We start from the raw sequence: 23,773 nt of genomic DNA, 5'->3' as shown, positions 1-23,773 counted from the left end.
GCTGAATGTATTCTTCTCTGGCGGTTGCAATCTCCCTTTTGCAAATTACTTTTGTCACACAACAGAAGAAGAATACATGATTTCACAGTGGCAAAGGCTTATGAAGGCTTTCAGGTGCTCCTGAAAAACATTAGTAATTGTCCACTGAAAATCCTAGCAGTACAGTGCTAGATACCTACAGTGGCAGTCCTGAAATAGGCTTATTCCCACAGTGACTACTGTGAGAAATAACCAGTATTACAAGACTTGGTCACGACATCCCCTTCTACCCAAAAATTTAAGTCATGATCAAATTGATTTTACACAACCTTGAAAGTTATATTATGATACAGTGCTTTAGATTTTTCACTGTTGCAAAGTTAAATAATCTACTGAGAATCTTTCAAGTGTTTGCTTTAATCTCAAAACCCCATGGTTTGGGAACAAATTATTGTATAATCAATACATTTCATTTTAAAGCTCTTCTCACTATCCTGCCTATCATATACCTCTCTAGGTCTTATTCTTCATAGAATCACAGAATCATTATTCTTTCAGAGAAAAGATTGAATGTGACCTGACAAGACCCCAGAGAGGCCCACAAATCAAAAGCAATGGTGAAGTCAAATTCCTTGAGACTCGCAATCTTAAGGGACAACTCCATTTCTTATTTTTTTAAATGCTGGGGGGTAGCAGTAGCCATTGTTAAACACCATTGGAGCTTATCCAATTTAGATAATGTTGTGTAAAAAAACCTCTAGTAAAAACCCAAGGCTAGAATTCCCACCTACTCAGGATGCCATTCTTCTCATACAAAGGCCAAGAATTCAAAGCAGGAAGTACATTGAATTTCAGACTACCAGACAAGCTCAACTAGGACACATTTCTGATGGAAATTTACAGTCTGTCCTCTGATAGAAACATTGGTGCATGACTATACACCAGGATCTGGAGCCAGTCAACCCCACCAGCTGTAATTCCTTGCCTTCAACACCTTCCACAAACCTGAGACATATGAATTCCACCTAAAGACCACACTATAGAAGAGAGGAGCACTGCCAAATACGAGTAATCATTTCACATACATTTCCCTGTCAGTGAATCAAAACTTTCTGACAACCACCAAAAATCTCCATCACCCATATATATGGCATATATACTGCCATTAAATACATTCTTAAGCAAGTATAAGAAATCACATGCCATCAATCAAACACAATCCACTAGTCATGGAGCAATCTTTTATTGCCCTCTCATTTTAAATCTAATCCTTCCTGCAAGGGTATTTGCCCAAATTATTAGGAATTTTCAAACTTCCAGTCTTTATTCCTGGAAAACTTACTCTCCTCCTAATGTCTCTGCACTTGATGTATCTGCAGCCTTTTTTTAAATTAGCCTGTATTAAGGATATGTTTTCTGTACAGTCTCCTTCAGAGGCTCACTACACCAGAAATCTGGACAGGATTGCATTTTACCAATTCTAAAAGGGAACTGAAACATGAGATGCTGACTTCTGAGGCATTAACTTTCAACCACATGACTGGACAGGAAAGAACCTCTTAAGAGAGATTGGGAAAAAAAAAAAAGCCTAAAGCAGTCTGTAAGACATGGAAGGAAATGAAGGCCTAAAGATTTTGCTTGAGAACACTCAGGGAACTGGTCAAATTATTATTTGCCAAAGCCACAAAATGAATCTTCAAGGGTATTGTTCTAGTGCAGCATTCACAGACAGGACATCCCTTACCCCATAAACAGTTTTCCTCATGGTAGAATACCTAACAAAACCTCACTCCTGAAGCAGAATAAATAAGGAGAAGTAGCTTATTTAAAACTTCCTTGACATCCAGTACTCCTGTACTGAATGTGTTTAGACTTAAAAAGTCTTTAATTTTTGTTAAGTTTTTAATAGCAGACTTACCTACTGAATAATCAAAGTTTCCCCAAGCCTTCTCACTCCTCCAGCACCACAAAACCACAAGTGCACAAACATTGCTAAGTTCAGAACCATATACCAACAAAGAAGTGTTTCTCCCCAGCCTTTAGGTTAAAAAACTTTGTAAGTCTCTCATAATAGCTAGACAGCTTTTTTCTACCAAGTTTTTGTCATATGCTTATTCTGGAACTAACTCTAAAAAGCAAACAAAATTCTCTAAATAAGATTCCTTGTCAATTCCATCCTTATTATTTCTGACATAGGAACATGATAGTAACCTGAGTTACGTATTGTCATGTGGTAACAGCCAAATCCTACCACATTTTCTGAAAAAAATCTCTTCAAGCTCATCTTTCTTATCTCTTGATTAAGATTTGGTTCTAAAAGAAAAAAAACACTATCCCTTCTTTCCCCCAACTGTTTCACTCATCTTTAAGTCCTTCCATTGGCTTCTACTCATGTAACACATGGGGTTCAATCTTCTTAACTTCAAGGCAACCATACCCACCCCTAGTCACTTGCTTTTGATAATCTCTAGACCATTTTTAAACCATCAACTTTTGCATTACCTTCATTTTCCATTCCTTGGGAGCATCTCTTTCCTGCATGGAAGCTAAACAGATTTCTTGAGAAATCACCATAACAAGAATCCACCTAATGTTTTAATTCAAATTGTCCAAGGAAAATCAATTGTGTTCTCCTTTAGAAGAAGTATTAGAATTCAAAATACTATTGCCTTTTTTAACTCACTTCTAAAGTAAAATGTAAATCTGATTGCCTCATTTCAATTTATTTTGAAGTAGAACACTCATTTGTCTTTTGTGACAGTTTTTACACAGCCAAGATACCTCCTCCCCAGTTTATAAACTATAAGCGAATAAAGGACATTTCTACAGTTACTCATAATATTCCAGAGTCAATAAAAACACTACATCAACAAGCTTGCTAAGTATTACTTCACCACCCCACTCAATTTTGCTTTTCATCCTGGCCACAGAAAGAAAGCGGGCTCCTATAACATTGTAGAAGCCTAGTCCTGTGAAAAATCTGAGTACTTCTGAAAAAACTGAGGTTTGAGCACATGCCAAGATGTCAGAAGACAACAAAATATGGAACCACAGCGTTTCTTTAATTTTTTTCCCTCTACTTTCTACCATTTCCTCATTCTTAAGAGTCAAACTGCAACTGGATTAAATATGACAATTGCTCTACTTTTTTTGTCTACATAGTCATCTCTGTAACACAAAAAAAATCTTGGAGGTAGGAGTAAGTGTGGTTAGTGCTGTTCATTTACAGGTATTTTTGGATTCAATTCCTCTTGGACAGGTGCCTTTTACTATTGCCACAGTTACAGTACACAGAAGCCAAGAAGCAACTGCTGCAGAAACAGAATCCTCTTCCCATGTTCGTATCAGGACTGGGCACCAACACTTGGCAGGAGTAACATGTGAATGCTTACTGTAAAATGAGAACAGCTCAGTCCATAATGGTCATATGTATCATCATGAGCCTGAATTCACCCACAGATTAACCCTGTGCGCCCTCATTTACTAGAGCTGCTTTAAAACCCTGAAAAATTAGAAAGTTAAAAATAGATTTTTCTCTACCAAAATTCTAGGACATCCTTTACATAATCATCAAGCCTTCTGAAGCAGTTAATGGAAATGACTGCTCATACATTTATTTTTAAGTATGAGAGTCTTTTAGGACAATTCTATCATGCACTTAGAACTAAATCTTCCTGTGCTCAAAGGTTGTAGTTATTTTTAGGTCACAAAGCAGGTTTTTCACATTCTAAAAAGTATATGTTTTCACATCAGGTTGACTGTCTCTACTTTATATATTTGATATATTCAGTGATATATTAAACAAAAAGTACCAATCACTTCTGTGGAAAGTTTCTCACGTCACATTTAAGAATTTTGTGAGAAATAATTCCCCACCCCAACCCCTCCAAATACCTTTTTTTTTTTTCCACAGAATAGTTCATACTCCCAAAATCCTAAAAATGTCCATTTCTTTGGCAAAAACAGGACATGGGAAAATATACATGTTCCAGGCTAAAACATTTTTAATATGTAGGTCCAATATCAAGTTTTCTCAGTCAATTCTATAGATATTACATGCATTACAGCTCAGCCACTGCTTGCCATGGAAAGACCTGAAATTACTCAACAAAAGACCAGACACTTCAGATGCACATTTTTAAAAGGAAGTAATATCTGTGCCTAGAGTAACCTTAAGTTCTGAACTGACAGTAATTCATGCCTTCATTTCCCATATGATGGATCAGGATATCAAATTTTACTTCTTTTTAGCACTCATAATGTAAGTATACCCAACAATTTACTGTGCTGAATTACTCACATGGTCTGTGATTTGTTTTCTCACCAAAGAAATAAGCCTTTAAGCAGATAAATCAGCGAGGCACAAAATGCAGTGTAGAGATTAGCAACTTACAAAAAAATAAGTAAGCTTTGCCCCCTTTCAGGCAAAATTGTTTCCATTTAAAATAAATTCTATAATCTAAAATATCTTCTCTCAAAGTATTAAAAAATTAATTCCCCTATCACTTTGTACCCTGTACTTTACTCATACTGTAAGACATGTCCTGAAAAGAGACTGTTTTCTTTGTATTCCCAACTAAGACAGTCACACATAAAATGCCTATTTGCTAATTGTTCATGTAAATATAGACAAACACCTATGAGTACTCCTTTAATCACATGCCTACATTCTGTCTATTAAGACTGCTAAATAAAATATTAATTGCAATTAATATAGTGAAGCAGAAAAAAAATCCCTTCTTAATCTAAACACAGACCACACTTGTTTCTGACTGATGCGAGGCTGAGCTTCTAAACTACCCCCAAAGAATCAGAAAATAAAGCATGCAGTTGAGAAAGAAAATTAATTGCTGTTGTTCATGTAATAATTATGTCTTGTATAAAGACATGGATACTAAGGTCACATTGAGAAACATGCTTTTCTTGTAGAGGACTCTCAAACTACTAAGATTGAGGGGTTTTATTATCTTTACAGCTTAAAAACCATTAGATTAAAAATTATTTTGAAATTTGCCTCTCCCTGTAGTGAGGTACACAACACTGTATAAAATAAAACTTTTATCAAAAATATTACTAAATCAACCAAGTCACATATGTTCAGCATTTATTTCTAAAAAAATCTGATTGACTTAGGTACCTCACAGACACCAGAAAAGTCCAATCCAGGATCGCAGCTGTTACATTTAACAGGAAACGTGTAACAAATGTCCTTATCTTAAAAAGCAGTGCAATTTTAAAAAATTACATTTTCAGTAATCCAGCAGCAAATATTCATTGCAATTGTATCATTAAATAGTATCAACTAGCTTTAGGTACAGTTAGAAAAGCCTTTTGGCAAATGCACATGCACTTCCCCTTCTCATGAGGATCTATTTCTATCCTATCAAAGCCACCTTAGCTACAAATAGACATGCTCCTTTTAAGGTGGCACATTCCTTCTGAACTTGCACAAAGTAACTGTAGATTAGCTGCATACAGCAGAACATGAATTCTCTTCAGTTTTAGGAATCACAAAGCAAGTATTGCTGCTAGATGTCTTTATTTTCCTTTAACAAAATACACAAAGGCACAAAATTCACTTATATCTCATCATTATAGTACAGGTATAAATAGTGCTTTGTATTCAAGTACAATCAAGTGCAGAGACTTCTCATATTTCATGTAAACACAAAACAGTTTTGCATGTAGGTGCCTCTGGTTCATCTGCAACGCAAACACCAAAGGAGATGCCATTTATCCAAGTGCCATTTAACTGAATTCTGTCAAGAAGTTAGACAATGAATAATATTAACACCACTGCATTGACACTTCCATATGCTTAAGTCAAATGTCGGATGACACTGTAGCTTGTAAACATCTGTGTATTAAACGTGTAGTCAATCCATTTGAACAGGGCAGCATTAAAAAGCATCTTAATTTCACTAGACCAAACCTACTAGGTCAATTGCCATCAGTAATTGCTCTTAATGTGTGACAGCTAAAGAGATGTGAAATTGTAAGTCACCCTTAGCAAAGCTTGTACTTTGAAGTTTTTAAATATGCAAACTGAACAAGAGCTACAACTGTTAGACTTCAACCAACTACACATTCTATGTGTTAACTTAAAGAGACATGCTGAATTTACAATACCCACTTCTACACATAGCTTTGACAGACTGTGGCAGTTGAGGCAGTTTAAGCCCAAGCAAGATTTTTAAGTTGTACCATTAAAAAAAGCTCACCTGAATAGTAACAACAGGCATGAACAAAGCTAAAAACTAGCTACAGAAGGCACTTGAAGTATTTTATTCTGCTTTTATTAAAGATTCTTCACTTTGTTCAGCTGAAGCAGACTCTGAAGCAGCCTCTTCGGGTGTTGAAATGTTTTCTGCTTCTTCTTTTTCAACTTCTTCAGCTAGCTTATCATTTAGATGCTCAGAACTTGGTGCTTTATCATCTGTGTCATTTGTTTCGACGAGCTGGGCCCCATCATCTTCAGAGTCTGTGAAAAGAAAAATGACAAAATAGCCATTTGCAGAAATTAAGAGGCAGCTAAAATTCTTATAAAAGCAAACGAAACATTCTGCAATTGTGCATAGGTTTTGACTAGTAACTGCATGATGTTCTCAACCCATAAAAACTTTGATTTTTTCTAAGACAGTCACAGGTAAAACAATTAAAATTTAAGGGAAAAAATACTATGGAAAAGAGCTTAGCTCTCACTAAGAAAATACTATGTATGACTTGCATATGTTCATCCTCAACAAAAGCCTTCTAAACTTGTGTACTGAAGTGAGATGTTAAAAACACAATAGCAATTCTTTGTCTTTGGCAATGTCAGTTTCACCAACTGTTGAACTTTTTTTTTATAAGGGTTCAATCTGTACACAAACTAAAACATTCTTCTTGATTGAAACTACTTTAAACATAAGGAGTCTGATAATCAGGGGAAAACACCAAATATATCAAACCAGCCAATGAAAATTATTACATATTCTGTCTTCCCTGGGGTGGTGTAGGATGGTTGCACAGGAGGTGAGTATACTTACTCTTCATCTAGGGTGGGAGTTTCTTTGATAACCAGCATATTTTTAAGGTCAAAAACATTTATTTTAAGTACTGCCTCTAAAGAAGTATATTCTAGCTTCACAACAGGACTCCAGTAGCATATGAGAAGTAAGAGTCATATTTTGAAGTAAGCATAAGCACTGAAAACCTGAACAAAGTTTTGCACTAAATGACACAAAAGTACTGTAGAATGGTATTGTTGATGGCAGCTGATTTATTAAGTATTACTCAATAATATGCAGTACTAACACATACTGTGAAGGGGAACAGTGTGCAAAATTGATGCAAAGTTACAGGTGAAAAACGTTAGCCTTATCAAATGTTTCTAACTTCATAGAGTGGTTTGGGTTAGCAGCAACCTTAAAGATCAATCTAATTCTAACCTTCCCCTAGACCAAGTTGCTCAAAGCCCCATCCAACTGGGCCTTGAAAACTTCCACCAGGGATGGGGCAGCCACAGCTTCTCTGGGCAGCCTGTTACAGTGTCTCATCCCTCTTCACAGTGAAAAATACCTTCCCAATACCTAATCTAAACCTACTCTTTCAGTTGCTATCCCTTCTATCTTGTCCTATCACTACATGCCCTTGGACCATGTCCCTCTCCAGCTTTCCTGAGGCCCCTCTAGACCCTGGAAGGCACTCTATGGTCTCCCCAAAGCCTTCTCTTCTCCAGGCTGTACAGCTCCAACCCTCTCAGCCTGTCATCACAGGACAGGTGCTCCAGCCCTCTGACCCTGTTTGTGGCCCTCCTCCAGACTTGCTCCAAAAGGAGAATGTCCTCATGCCAGGGACTTCTTGTGGCTTAACCCAGCCTGCAACTGGGTTGCAGACTGGACACTTGCTTACCCCCCACCCACCCTCCTGCCACCCTGGTGGGATGGGGAGAAGAATCACAATAAAACTTAAACCCCTAGGTTAAAATTAGAACAGCCTAATAATGAAGAGAAAGGGGAAAAAAATTAAACATAGTGATGCCAAATACAATGGCAGGACATGGTTGGCTCTCTGGGCTGCAATCACACATTGCCAGGTCATGCTGAGATTCTTGCCAACCAACATCCCCACATCCTTCTCCTCAGGGCTGCTCTCAATTCATTCTCTGCTCAGCCTGTACTTGTGCTTGGGATTGCCTTGATCCAGACGCAGGACCTTAGACATGGCCTTGTTGAACTTCATGAGATTCACAGTCCCACCTCTCCAGCCTCTCAAGGTCCTTTTGGATGGAATGCCTGCCTGCACCACACAGCTCAGCATCATCAGCAAACCTGCTGAAGTGTGCTCAAGCCCACGGTCCATGTTCCCAAAAAAGATAACAAGCAGCACTGGTCCCAATACCAACCTCTCAGGAAAACAGGGTCAGTCAAATGCCACATGTTCACCTTGATCAAAACATGTAGGGTAAAAGTCTGAAAGTAATCAGACTGCCTCAGGCTGATACAGAATTCAAGCAGAGCTGAAAGTTTTAGAACCATTGCTCTGGCTTCTTGGCCCATGACTGAGTAGAAGAGCTGTTGTACACCCCTGTCCAGCAGACCTTGTACAAAAGCCATCTGTCATCAAGAACTGAAGACCCCTCTTTCCACACATACCTCTACCTAGCAAGTTCCAGGCTTCATTTCAGACTGCTCAGAGCAGCCCAGTTTCTCCATCATTTTCTCAGGCTGGATCTTTCATTTTAGCAAGTCTGTAGCTGACCCACCTCCTGATTCTTTCCCTGCTGTCTCAACCACAGGCTGCTCAACACCTGCCCTGGCTTCTTGTTACAAAATTTTTCAACCCTCCTATTTCTGCCCAAGCAAATTAATGTTCCCAGTTATTTTCCAAGCCATCCCACTCTCTCCTCCTGCTCCTTAATTTCCATCTTGATCCCATCTCTGTCTGTACTCAATCTTTATCTCCCAACTGTCAGTTTTCTTTCTGTCTCATCTCTGCATTTTTTCTTCAGCCTCGAATTCTATGAATAAGTTTGTGCATTTTCCTGCTCCAATCCCTCCACACTTGAGTTACACTCTTTTATTGCTGGTCTTCAGGCTTGAATCAAAGAAAGTAAAGAAACTGTTTTGCTCAGTCTGATCAGAAGGATGCCAAGCATTTATAACATCTTTGATATAAAACCCAGGGACAATCACAGTCATCAGCAGAAGCTTCTAATGGAAAAGAGAAAACCTGAAGAAATGTATATTCTAACTATATGCAAAAGAACAGGACAGTGCTCTCATTTTTATATTCTACTAAAAGGTATGGAGACACTGCTTATTTGAACAAAAATTGTCAGGTATTTTATGAGTTTTCCCTTCACTATGTTCTTGGGCAAACTAATTGAAACTCTTGAAACGCTCGTAATACAAACTTGCATGGAAAATTTTGGTCTTATAATGCAGTCTGAGAAAGTTACAAGAAACTAAAGAGTAGGTCCCCTAAATGAGTAGCCAGGGCATTCAGAGTAAGTGATGCTAACTCCAACCACAAACATGATCAGCCTCATTAAAAATATATAGCGATTCCATTCTAAACACACCAATTACCGGAAAGCTTGCCTATAGTCAACCTGACTTAAATAGTGCATGAATAAAGTCTTTGTAAGAGCAGCAGCCAACAAGTGAAAGTTCTGACAATAAACTTTAAAAGATGACAAAAGAAAATTTAAGTGTTCTTGATGAGGAATACTTAATTCATCGGTTAACCAAAGAATGTAGCTTCACCCACATGATCTGAACAGCAAACACAGCCCTACACTTGCTGCGTATTTAAGAGCTGCAACAATGCAACCTTAAAAACCTGCTCCTGGCTACAGCAGCTTTTCCCCCCAACACTCCTGTTTAGTGCTTAGTACTTAGAAAGCATATGCACTTCACACTGTAAGAAGTCAGCCACCCTTGCTCTTGTTGCAGAAAGTATTTCACTGAGTAACCAGTAAAATCATAATACTGCATTCACTATTAAATTAAGTAGAAAATGCCTATTAACTGGAAATTCATAAAATAGTGTAAGAGCTCTAAAATAAAGCTGCTTGTGCTTTCAAGTAGCTTTGGGACAAGTATTCTTCACTACCACAGCTCCCCTTTAAGATAGATTTTCACATAGTGCCACATGTCTGAAGTGCCTTTAAAGAACACGTGTCTCACAGTAATCTGTTAGTGGCTTAGGTGTCACAGAAAGCTATTGCGAAGCCTTTGAAACAAGTCAGAGAATATGTCCTACCAAAAAGGCAACTTATGTTGTTCAGCAAAACTGAACTGTGGTTGACTGGAAACATAATACATTTTTAAATCAAAAGAATTTGTCTACAAGTTATTAAAGTCAAGGTGATCTGACTTAAATCTGCTTGAGAAATCGAGTTCTAGACATATTAGTCCTTTGTCTTCCACCAGTTTTATTGCTAGAAAAGGTTTCTGCAACACTTGCCCAAAGCCAAACTCCATTTATGGTAGAACTCACAATGAGCACTCACTTGAAATGTCATTATTTCTGGCAGAGATGATTACTGTGACCCCTTCAGTTCAACAAGCCAAGTTTCTGCACCTCCCTTTATAATGGAAACCCTTTCAAACATACTAGCAGTTGCTGTATTCCAAGAATCCTTACAAGTGACAGTATTAAGTAATCATAAAAATATTTGAGCAAGATGGTCAAGGAATTCCATGCAAATCTAGAGACGTCACATAAAGTAGTCCACGAAGTGTTTCACCACTGTGGTGAAATCTGAAGTTCAAATCTTCATCTAATGAAGACCTCTAAATATCAGCACCAGACATTCAACACAAAAGACTGATGCAGTTAATTTTTTTTCAAAATACTGTGAAAATAAATTTGTTTCAAAATACTGTGAAATGCTAAACCTGAATCAAGAACAGCATAACAGTATTATATAAAGGCGAGGCAAAATTAACCCAGAGGCTAAACGCGCTTCCTGTTGGCTCTTTCAATATGATCCAAACATTGATACATTTAAGATAAGTACATAAGAGAACCAACTAGCTTTTGATGGGAGGAGGAGGGGATCAAAATCAAGCCATTTATGGGAAAGGTAAGAAAAGAGCTGAAGTTTATTGCTTCACTCCGGTACTAAAATTTCCTAGATTAATCTGCTGAATAAGGAAGCATGATGTTTGTGCCAGTAATCTGCACCAGACTGACAAGCTGATGACTCCATTTTCCAGAGGTTTAAAACAAAATTCCCAAGGTCAGTGCCAATGGCACTCTCCACAAGCATTCTTCAGAACTCTTATCCACAGGAGTTGCATGTAACATGCCTGTCACTACATGAGCACACAACTGGAAAAAAGATTCAGCTTCATGCTCTACCCATTAGCTAAAGTAGCTGACTGATAAAAAATATTTATAGCATTTCTTTATCACATTATTTTGCCGTTTCCTTGAGCTACACAGCTATGGCATAAATGAATTACAGATAAGAGTTGTACTCCCCTGTGTTGCCAGCATTGTGGTGAAGTTGGTTTCCTGATGTTAATGTTTGTCTACATCTGTAAGTGAAGACATATCCTCTATTCTTGTTATGACAGCAGCTATTTTACTGTGGTGAACAAAAACCTTCCCCAGAGCTGTACCTTAATGATAGCTTCATACCTTAAAACTTAGAATCAAGGAATGTGTTCATTTATTAATAAACCCCAACTGCACGTAAGCAGTTATGTTTCATATTACAGTTCCAGTGGAAAACGTGATTTAGTGAAAATATTTTCTCATTGAGAAGAGATTCCTTTGTGATAAGTCACAGGCAGGCACTGGCCTCCTCTAAATCAACACAACATTTCTCAGAGCTATGTAAAGTACTAAGATATACTCTATTTCTGGCTGCTTAGTAATTATCAAAACAATGGTTTGTATCATCTTGGAGAATAAATATTCACAAAATATCTGCTATTTAACACTGAAAACCAAAAGTCTGTATACCACTTACTTATTTCTTATGCTTCTTGAGCAAAATCTTACCATCTACTTCCTATCAGAAAAAGACAACTGGACAATGAAGCTCACAGCTGTTTCTTTTCCTGCTGTTTTTAAATAAAGCAGCACATTAATACAAGACTACATCAGAAAAAAACCAAGTAATTTTCATCGTCAAAGGTAAATTGGTAAAAATCATATTTACTGCAATAAATCCATCTTATTTTTCTGCTGAAATGTTTGATAAAATTCTGCATCCCTACAAAGCAACTTATCTCACAGTTTTCATTCCTACATCTGAAATGGTTAATTGCAATCTCACAGTAATTTTTCAGATTTTACATTTTTTACAACTGTAGACAGACTCAGCAGCTCAGACCTATTATAGGCATAGGTTCATAATAATTTCTTTCAATGATAATACCAGATTAATTAGCAAGCGCATCTCCTTATCTCTCTCTAAAAACCTGCAGTAATGGATAATATTCAAAAACCTGTGAGGCACATGCCTCCAAGAGTTGAATATCCCTCCTGAAGGACCTCTCTACTTGAGTCAGACAGAAGAAAACAAGCACACTTAAAAAAAGAGCCCAGTAACAAAGTATGCCTTTTTCTGTAACAATCTCCTAAGTTCAAAAGTAGAAGCTACCCTCAAGAAGCTACCCTCCCCTTGCTAAAAAAATAACACCAGGATTTAAGGGCAAATGAGATATTTTCATTGTCTCAGTTTCATCCATTCGATTTCAGGCTTACTTTCAGCCAGTAACAGCACTTTTACTGAGGTAAGAGTACACTATGGTACAGGAAAAGAAAGCAAGTTTTCACTACAATGCACCCTCATGAGACCATACCCAGAGACTGCCACCATTAAATATGACTTCCCTACTGGTTTTGTGCAGCCTTCTCATGCCAGAAGGTAACACCCAATGTTATTTTGTACTCCCTGTTAAAAATAATCAAGCAGAAGCACTCTATTACACTGACAGTTTCCCACAGTTGGTGTATTTCCAGCCTGAACCTCAGGGCTGCACACTAGCTGATAGTTTTCCTCCAGGATCCCTGCTTAAACTAACAAAGTCCCATCAAGCACTCAACAGCACATCTAACTGGAGATCCTCTGGTCTGAAATTATGATTTCTGGAGTCTTTTAAAACACTGCATCTTCCTGTTGGCTGTACACCAGATGCCTACTGTATCTGTAGACTATAAAATGTCTCAAAAGGAACTATGTTAAATTAAAATTGACAATTTGTCTTTGAACTACCTGAAATTAAACAAGGCAGTTTTACTAGATTTTCCTGCCCTGAGGAAAAGAGCAAAAGGAACAAAGGCAGAAATTCCAACACACCTCAATCAAATGACCTGCCAAACACAGCGAAAGTTAACTACTTTGGGACATACTCCCTCCTTAACTATTTCTGTAATTTACAGTGCCTTTTCTATCCATTTGTCAGTAACACTAGAGTGAAAAAATTTGTTATGCCATCATTTGCACAAAATAATGACAAATATGAAGAAATTTTAGGGTACAGGAAAGAAGACACTAGTATCAACCACCTAAGCTAGAAGCAGAGACAAGAACTGAAAAAAAAATACAAACTGCACTTGTTATGAAGTCAAAATAAACTGTACTATTTCAATTAGAATGGAGCAACAACAATCACCTAGAGCAATTGCCCACCCAACTGGGGGTTGATCAAAAGTTAAAGCATGTTAAGGGCATTGACCAAATGCCTTTAACACTGACAGACTTTGGTCACTGATCACCTCACCAGGAACCCTGCTGGAGCAGTGTTTGAGTACTTCAGCTGTTGTCATTCTTACCAGAAAACTTAGTTCAACAGAGAGCTAGATGACAGTGAATTTCATTAGACATTTTGAAAAAGAGCAGACTTCATGAGATTAGTACTTACCTTTTGTCTGTTGAGTCTCCTGGGGCCTTCTCTCTCTAGGTTCTAGAGGCTCAGTTTCAGATCGCAATTCTGTAGTTTGCCTTTTTTCAAAACTGAAGTCTGGAAGTCGTGGAGCTTGAGGTCGAGTTTTTCTTGCAGGATTCAGGAAGAAGCAGTAGGCACATCTAAATGCTACCACAAAGCATAGCCAGTAAGCAGTCTCACTAATTAACTTCACATTTCACCTTTATTCCTACACTATATTCTGATGGTTTAAAATACTAAAATCAGAGTTAACTAAGTAACTGTGAGTACCAGACAGCACCTCCACCAAATTTACCTAAGTTGTTCTGTGTAAGTCCTTTTATAAATTCAGCAGACATTTCGTTTTTAGAAACCTGCTTGCTTTCAGCTCTGCTGAACTAAGTACTGCCCAACACTGTGAAAGATTTGACCACAATAAACAAAATAATGCAATCCAGTAGTGCCAGATGTTGCCACATCTGTGCCACTACTGCCACATGTTCTATTCTTTCCTACAAAAGAATTAAGTTGGCAGATTATTTTTTCCCCTACCCTTAAGACACCACTTTCCTCACACTCTGATGTTAGGAAGTGTTAGGAATTCCATAAGGTGTGTCTCACTCTGCTTTCTAAGGAGCATTCTGTTCCAGTGGTGCTTAAGAAAAAGTAGTTTTGTTTTGCAGAAGTACTGGGTACCATTTAATACTTTAAATAACTCTTTTTGTCCTCCCCACTCTCATCTAGACAAGGGGGGAAAGTGGCAGTTTCTGGTACAGTTGAGTTGTGAATTCATAAGAACTAAGATAACATATAGACTACTTATCTTTGGTTTCATAGGAAACATTTAGCTTATTGTTACAATGCAGTATATTTACTCATAAAAATAAACAAAACAAAATGAAATATAAGATTTATCTAAGAATCCTTAGTTTCTTAAGTATCAGGCTTACACTTGTGGTAGAAAGCAGGCAATATACAACATCTGTGTTCAATAAAGAGCTGTGTCTGTCTTAAGTTATTGTCAGCCATAAATTCACATGTAGGGCCCTAGGGCTTGTTCCCACTCTTTTTCCAATACGTCCCCAGGATCTTCTTGCCAAAGGAAAATTTAGTTTAAGTTCTGGTAAAAGAGGCACACTTTAATGTCAGATAGTTTCTCAACATAAAACCCTTCTGAAAAACGTTCATAGCCAGTAGCAATGTTCAGGGATGTATGGGAGGAAGCTTATTTCTACTGAATAGTCTTCTACACATAAAATCCATGAAGGTTGCAATAAAGTACTTCTCCAAGTCTTGAAGTAAATCTTAAAAAACAGAGTAATAAGTTACCAAAAAATGTTCCCACATGAAGTGGTACTTCACAGTGTCAGCTAAGTACTCAGCTGCAACCAAAATGAAGTATGATGCACGTTTGTTATGAAACATTAGCCAAGTAATACAGTCTAAAAAAAGATTAGCTCTTACCTATGTATTCAAACTCCTCCTTCAAAGCCATACCATTGTGAGAAAAACATTGCTGACATATAAGGGCATACCTAGAAAACATGAATAATATATAGTAACGTACCTTTAAGTAATAGCACACTGAAGGGAGATGTATTTTACCTCACATATTGACTAATACCTTAAACCTTTCCTTCCAAAAGGTGATTTCCACAATGAAATTATTAACCTTGAAAGCAAACTAAATCTGTAGATTAAATAATACTTTTTGAAGTTGCTTTAACCACAGTGAAATAGCCTCAGCTACACTTTAAACTACAGTTCAACATATTTTTAGTATCCTCAGTTTCAGAAAATAACATCCAAATTAAGCTTTTATTTCATTAGAATACAGTTAATATTAAAAGTAACCATAGTAAACATGGTAAGTTCTGATATGTTTGGACAGTCCTGAAGGCAACCTGAAAGACATTTATAACAGATATAAAACTAAAGTGCTGAGGCAAATGTTTTCTGCTTTTTTAGTTCAAAATATAAGTCATTCACCCACTTGAGCACAGCTCTTTCTTTGTATCACAGAGATAATATTACTCAGAACAGAGGTCAGGTTTACCCAAATATTACCAGTTTCCCCACAAAGATATTTCAAGTGAAGCATTGAGAAAAAGCCATTTCTCAATTATGAAACTTCTGGACAAGTTCATTTACAACTCTTTTAACCCTGACATGGCTTAAACAAAAAGGTTAAGAAGCTTTCTTTTCCCTAAGTGTTCAGGTATTTCTTAAAGAACATTTACCTGTTCTGAGGACCATCACCAACCAAATATTCAATAACTCTATCCACAACTCCTCTTTCCCGAGGAAGAACAGGTCTTGCCAAAGGAGGGCCTGGAGGATGAAGACCTAGAACATGAATTATATCAAAATTATTTTCCACTGTATAAATATGTATTATATTTTACTGTGCCTGTGTAACAAAATAATTACATCTACTGAATGTGGATATATTTCTTAGTCCACTCGGAAAGCTGTAAGAATCTTCAACCCACAACAGTTCAAAATTGTTCTGATGCTCCTTTAGCTTATAATTTTATTAAATTGCTCCATTTTTATACCTTGGACATGTAATTAAATTTATAATTTCTAAAGAATGAATAAACAATTGAATAGTATTCAATTGTTAACAAATACAGGCTTTTTAAGAAAGAACAAATTAACTAAGTTATCTTCATATACATTCAACTCTGCAAATCTACCCTTGCAGTTTACATCAATAAATCTGCTAAAATCAATGGCAACAGTGGAAGAACTAGAGATCAGGGCAACCTAGTGAGCTGGAAGGTGCCTTGTCCATGGCATGGTGGTTTCAAAGAGATTATCTTTATCTTTAAGATCTCTTAAAATCCAAACCATTCTAAGATTTTATGAAGATGCCACCACAGAAACAGCCCCTGGTTTCTGTGTAATTACCACATGAGCATACTCTCAGTGTGCATTGAGTCTATACATTAAACCTGTCCAGCTGTTTGTCATGTTGGTAATCCCACATTTAATGACAAGCTGGATGCTTTTAGATTTATGCTTAATCGAAGAAGCCAGAAGGCCACCATAAAGATACTACTTCTCCCATGTGTTAAACAAACTACTATCAAAATGAAACCCCTTAAAGAGCAGGTAAGAGCCATGGTTGATTCTTTTCCACCCCTCCATACAGCAGTTAAACCAGAACACCAGCACAAGTTTCTCTTTCCACAGAGTTTTAAAACATCTAGTCCATTGTGTAAGACCACTGCAAACTACCAATTTCCATTTATACAGCTTTGAGTTCTTACGCCTCCTTTCTCTTGCAGCCTTAAAACAGAATAAGCTAGGCCTAATGTAAGAAACTCCAGTCTGAGCCATTCCAATGCAACCATCCAAGTAACCAAGTATAGAGAGGAAACATTTTACATTTAAGCACTGGAAGTATTACCTTACAGTACTTTCAACAAACAGTCCTGAGTGTAAGATAATGCAGCACTTGGGGGAAGAGAGGGGAACACTTAAAACCTATTCCCATAAGACCTTTATGAATTACATTCCAAGTCCACAAAACTAACTAAACAATGTTTGAGTAGGACAATGAACCAGTCTTTCAGAACTCTCCAACTGGGACAAAATGGTTCAGCTTCAAGGCACTCCAATACAAAATTGTGACACCTTACAAATAAGACTTGGTTTAAACCATTGACAAAATTACTTTTAAAAATGCAAAAGTCCTATGCAAGCTCCAGATAGCTAAGAAGGTTAAACAAAAAAAAGAAATCAGTGAGTATTAGCAGGTTTCATACTGAGATGAGCATATGGCAACCTGAAGCCCTGTATGAACTAAGTATATGAAATTCATAGAAATGAAATACTGAAGGTGCAAAAAGAAACCACTGTTTTCTCTGAAAAGAGTTCTGGCTTATAACTATTCTCATTCCATCCAGTAAAAACATATAGAGAAACATCACGGCTTAAAAGAAAGCCTTTATTGACTACAGAAGTCAGCCAACAATTCTTTCAATTTGTTGTATGTTTCCAGTGTTCTTCTTGAGGTATGTTTCACATAATTCCCCATAATGCCAATAAACAAAGAGGAAGCTAAAGGGTAACACAAACTAAAATCACTGTCTCAATATACAAAACAAAACAGATTGTCTAAAAATGCAAAATAGGATTTTTTAAAAATCCAAAGAAAGAACAACTAAGAGAGTGTAGTTTGTTAGTATTTTGAATTAATTCAGAAGGACATTTAACTGAAAGATATTGTGTTAAAAACAGTTGACTTCAAGCTTTTCAGGATTGTTTAGATTTCATTTTCTTATGGCAACTTAGCCAAGGACAGGATCAGGACATGCACAGTCCTAGCTTCCAGCACCTAGATAAACATACCCATAGAAGTAACATGTACCGCCTAGGCAGGGAATTCGCACAATATGCCGAGTAGGAATTGGACTCGATCTTTGAGTCCAATTCCTGGACCTGCACAGGACACCCCAAAAATCACACCATGTACCTGAGAGCACACTCCAAACTCTTCTTGAACTCTGTCAGGCTTGGTGCTGTGACCACTTCCATGGGGAGCCTGTGCCAGGGCTCTGGGTGAAAAACCTTTTTCTGATACCCAACCTAAACCTCCCCAGCTCAGCTTTGTGCCATTTCTTTGGGCCCTGTCACTGGCCACCAGAGTGAATAGATCAGTGCCTGCCCTCCCGCTTCCCCTCATGAGGCTGTTGAAGATCACATTGAGGTCTCCCCTCTCCTCTTCTTCAGGCTGAACAAATCAAGTATCTCAGCCACTCCTCGTAAATCTTCAGCTCCAGACCAGGAGGCAAAGACAACACAGCAAGTCTTACTATTCAATAACCTGATCCAAGATGGGTTTCATGTTTAAATAGCACTAAAAGTAACTGCCAGCAAATTACCATTTCTAGACTCCCACCTTTTTAATCCTCACAGATAGAAGCAACAAAGGAAAAAGTAACTAAGGGCAGAATGTACTACTTTGTGGTAAACCTCACGCTCAATGCCACATACAGCTGACTTCCATCCTCTATGGCAAACGTTAAACATTGTAGGAATCAACTATTATCAGCAATACCCTCTTGTAGTGCTACACATAGAACAAGAATAATCTTGACATTAAGGCTGTACTATTTCTAACAGCTCATCTTTCAAGACACATCTTGTCAATATTGGATATTTGACCTAAACAGACTGTCCTAATCTTTAGGAGAACAAGAAAACTCATTCAAAAAATACTGCAATTTACAACCAATCACTTAAGTACAAAAAAATTCCATACTCAACACAAATGTTTTTAAAATCAGCCTTATTTCACAAAAAAGAAAAATTAATTCAGGAGATAAGAATCAGTGAATGCATTTCCAAGTTATCCCTGTATTCTGTCCACAAGTAGGAACTTAGACCAAGAACACAGTCACAGCAGCAAGATGGAATAAATTCAGTGCAATATAAACTGTACTCTGCTAAAGCTGTCCAAAGTAGAGGTCAGGCAAAATTCATTTCCTAGAGCTTTACAAAAACCTGAAAGACCCAATACTTCCATCAAAAAAGGCTGATACAATCTGCAATAAAATTAAAGCCCTAGAATAATTTTGTGAATACCTGGTTTATACTCAAATGTTAACTCAGGCCTTTATTTAGAAGACCAAGTTGTCATATAACTTGTAAATCACCAATATATGAAATTTCTAAAAGTCAATAACCAAAGCAAAAATAAAATGAAGTAGAATGAAACATCACAACACATTCCATCAACAACTTCAATTACCTGCCTACTAATAACTCAAACCAACCATCTTGGTTCTCATGCTGTTATGGACACCAGTAATTAATACAAACATCAAAAGCAATCATTGTAGAAAGACTGGTCACTTTTGCAAAGCTTGGCAAACTCTCAACTACCTGCTGGTTATTAATTTTCAAACATATGGGAGCTCTGTGGTAATACATGTTAAATTGATTCTCCCCTACAAAATATAGTATAACGAAAATTAATTATTAATCTTCTGTAAAATAGAGATAATTAAGGCTATTCATATTTGTTGCAGGCCAAGCATAAACTCAGATGCCATTTTATTCTTATAGATACTGAATTTATGAACTTTTCACTACAGTTACATTACTGAGATTTTATATGCCTCGAAGGTTTGGGGAAATTCAAGAAAGAGAGAGCTTCTATATTAACTGACAATTGCAGTGTCTCCTATTGTTATCTATGGCAAGGTAACATGTTAGGTCAAAATTCCAGATATTTAGTGGGGAAAAAGTGCCTGTAAGGCATTATCACAAACACTACATTAAAAATTTTAAATCACAAATATTGGCAACTGTCCTTTCAAACAAGTGAGTTACTTTACTTTCCTTCTTCCTCTAAAACATTTATGCAGTGAAGGCTGAATTTCATCCAGCTTATTCAACATTCAACTTCCCCTAAGAATAAAGCTATTATACAGCTAATACTTTATTCTACAGCCAGCTTCCTTAAAAAGGAGCATGCAATTTTAAACTCATTATGGAATTTTTGGTAATCAGATATCAGTAAATGTGATTTGCAACCAAATGACCAATTTCCTGGTGCAAGAAGCTAATTTCTGGTACTTCAAGATAATCAAGACTTACTAATAACTTGCCTTTACAGTTCACTTCAGGGATAAAAACAAATTTAGCAGCTTCATAACACAGGTAAAGAATTAATAACATCAAATAAGGCTGAATGGAATCTACAGAGAAGGGAGATCACAACTTTCCATGACAACTTTATTCCACTACACTAAACAACAGGAAAAGGCATTTTAACATTCAGCTTCCCAGGAGCTTAGAGAGCAGGTGTCAATATATTATCTACAGCTCTACTTTTTGATTGTATCATGGAAGTTAGTAAGGAAGGACAACAGTAAGACTTAAGTAGTTTCAAGTAAAAATCAGGAACACAGGGCAGAGAAATAAATTCTTGATCCCTGTACATACAGCAAAGAACTACTCCACGTTAAACTGGTGCTCATGAGATTCTTGGCAAGTAGTGCCCCTTCTATTTTCAAGACAGCATTTCATCTCCTTTCTTGCCTTGTGATCCAACTTGTCAAACATCCCACACAGAATGAAAGGCCTGGCACAAACCCACACACAGCTTTACCACCCACAAGGAAAATGAGAACGGTGCTGCCCACCCAAACTCTCAAATTTTGCAATCCTTCCAATGCAATTTAGTTCATATTCTATTTATTAAAAGTCCATCCCAACTGAACACCAAATAGGAAATCAAGGGAAAAACATTTTCAGACTATGAAACCAAATTTTAAGGACTACTCATTCCTACCAGATTTCAACCTGTTGCTAAACCTTGGAGTCTTGTACTAAAATAACAATGCCTTTTAGTATTCAGCTACAACACAGACGACTTTTCTGTTGTATTTTGTATTCCACACTTTAATCTAGGAGTATAGGCTGCATGACTATACCTTCTAGAGTAAAAATTTAAATAAATGTCAAGATCCATGTTAAAAAAAATATGTGCAGGGTTTAGTGAGAAGCATGAATGTATTCTGAAAGTGTTCTCCTCTGCACCTGATTTATATAAGCATAGAGCTCTTCTAAACTAAGAACATAAAAAGGTATGCTATATTGTTGACTACAGAATACTGCAAAGTTTTATTGCCATTTAAACAAAGAAGCCATAACAGTTAAATGAGCTCAGGCAATAGGTTTCAGCATCAAAAGGTGCCAGCTGTAAAGAGTTATGGCTAATTGAATATGGAACTCCTGCTTAATCAGATAACTGCTCTGCTATTTCCAAATGAAATGCCATTTCCATACTGTCTGAAAATGGCCTCTTTTATTGGTAACCAGAGAAAACAATATAAACTGTAAATAACATTAAGTGCTGTGTTTACCCATTCCAGGCACTGAAGTAGCAGGGGATCCAGGGCGCCGTGGTAAAACATTGGATTGCAAGGATGGCGCAGCAGCTCTTTCTGGGAGCCCGCTCAGAGCCGCACTCTCTCTTTGCAGGTTAGGAGATGCTGGAACAGGGGACTTTGGAGAGCCTTGTTTAGGAGTTGCAGGTGGGGGTGTAGAAGCATTTCTTTGAGCTGCAGTCCTCTGACGAATTTCTGACAAGAATATGTACATAATGAATTTAATATCTAGCATAAGCAAGATATTAGTAAAAGTGCATTAATATTGTTATACCAATTAGCAAATTACCAAATCAAACAAAACCAGGAAGGTCTAAAACTAAACATCATCAGCTGAGCATTCAGCTCATAGAAGTAAATACCAGATAGAATATTATATTTCAAATATCATAACTGTTAAATACTTCAGGCAAAATTCTTCTAGAAGAAATTAGAGAACAGAATCACAAAGTATCTGCTAAGATGGAACATTGGACATAGAAACAGCTAGACTCAAACCACAATGTATAGAATTGACCACTTTTTACTCCGTGGCTTAAAAATGCTTTCAAGTATTTAGCTTTCTATGGGACCAAAACTATTCATTCACTATCTGATATGCTCAGGTTACATGCCCAGAGTTATGAAAAAAAAAAAATCAGATTGGATAAAGGAAACAATTCTAAAACCAGAAGAAAAGGAAATGCTTCATTCAGGTGATACAGTTTCACTGACCTGTTTCAGCAACTCCATTATCAAACCAGCTGCATGGATTCTCATAAAGCAAGAATGGGCTCTGCCAGAATATGACCCTGCTTTTACCTCTTCTCACACCACTACTATTAAATCACAATCATGAAAAACTTAATATATTTCCTCAGTTGTTCTTACATGAAGCCAAATATCACCAGAGTAACATACCATGGTTTGAATGCTGCAATAGTCATGCAAGCCTGAGGTTCACACACTATTGCAACCAATCAAACAGAAATGTAACCATTGCTTTAGATCTGCTGTTATTTACATGGTTGACAAGTAGCAGCTTAGTCTCTACCAGGACACCCCAATAACACCCACAGCTAAGGCTGTAATACCCTACAGAGTTAGTGTATAGCACCATGTCAATTTGAATCAGCTTGCATGTCTTCTTCCACAACAAATGGAATTTGGACTTTAAAATCACTTCCACGAGTCTCAAGATTAGAGAGATTTTATCTGCTGACTTTGTGTCAGGCTGGAAGAGTTTAAATGCTTAGCAGGCAAGTTTACAGGTCCACTGGCAACCAGCCACTGGAAGATGGGTGTGCTGAGTCTAAAGGCACGATCCCTGTCCCCAAAATACAATACCAGCAGGCTACGCTCCTGCTGTGGCTGGAGGAGGTGAGCATGCTAAGTTAGCTGGCACCTGCTAAGAAAGAGCTGCTATCACTGAAGGACTAGGTCAAATGTAACAGTTCTGTGAGAATACAGCCAATCCAGTGCCATGGAAATTGCTACATACATAGGTTATCCTCTTGCCTACTTATCTCTACATATAAAGAGGATTAATACACAACAGAAGAAAGAATTAAAAATTCTTTGGAATCACTACTTTAAAAACTACAAGTTTAAAACTTAAACTTAAAATCTTAAATATACTTAAAATCCATCTAGTTAAGTTTCCTACAAGGCAGAACAAAGCCCTACTTCTCCCCTGCCACATCATGTGCATGGCTGCATTACTTCACACCACTTCATCGGCCAAATTACATCAGTCAATGAGTCTGAAGGTTCTGGATTTTAACTTGATTTTAACAAGTATGTTTGCCCCCTCACTATTTCAGCTGTTCAGAATCTGGCAACTGGGATTAATTGGTAAGGTAGCTGCAAAAATTCCATCAGCACTTCCTTAGTGACTTGCTTCTGGTTTGAAAACTGCTCCTGTACTGAGAGTTTTATATGAAGTAAGAATTCATTTATGATGAACCTCCCCATTCACATGTCTTCAAGATCTTTTTGTGAGAGCCATAAGCAGTAACCTTTCAAGTTTTACTACAC

At 37.2% G+C, this 23,773-nt stretch overlaps 1 protein-coding gene across 3 annotated transcripts in view; it reads right to left on the bottom strand.

Annotated features, from left to right (window-relative positions):
* LNPK (lunapark, ER junction formation factor) overlaps positions 1-23,773 on the bottom strand; it is a 54,336-nt gene that overhangs the window by 5,788 nt on the left and 24,775 nt on the right. For 2 of the 3 annotated variants that reach the window (XM_066553358.1, XM_066553361.1), the window contains exons 9-13: positions 21,734-21,952; positions 16,091-16,196; positions 15,315-15,385; positions 13,848-14,018; positions 6,201-6,460 (exon numbers count right to left, since the gene is read on the bottom strand). In XM_066553358.1, coding sequence (XP_066409455.1) covers positions 6,264-6,460; positions 13,848-14,018; positions 15,315-15,385; positions 16,091-16,196; positions 21,734-21,952 — 764 coding nt within the window. In that variant the 3' untranslated portion in view covers positions 6,201-6,263. Of the gene's footprint in view, positions 1-5,499; positions 6,461-13,847; positions 14,019-15,314; positions 15,386-16,090; positions 16,197-21,733; positions 21,953-23,773 lie in introns of those variants that run through there. The other variant, XM_066553359.1, reaches the window with a different exon arrangement.

Source organism: Molothrus aeneus, chromosome 7, assembly GCF_037042795.1.
Source record: "Molothrus aeneus isolate 106 chromosome 7, BPBGC_Maene_1.0, whole genome shotgun sequence".
Lineage (NCBI taxonomy): Eukaryota > Metazoa > Chordata > Aves > Passeriformes > Icteridae > Molothrus > Molothrus aeneus.
The sequence above is the reverse complement of the archived record's forward strand: the minus strand, read 5'-3'. Positions and strand labels throughout refer to the sequence as shown.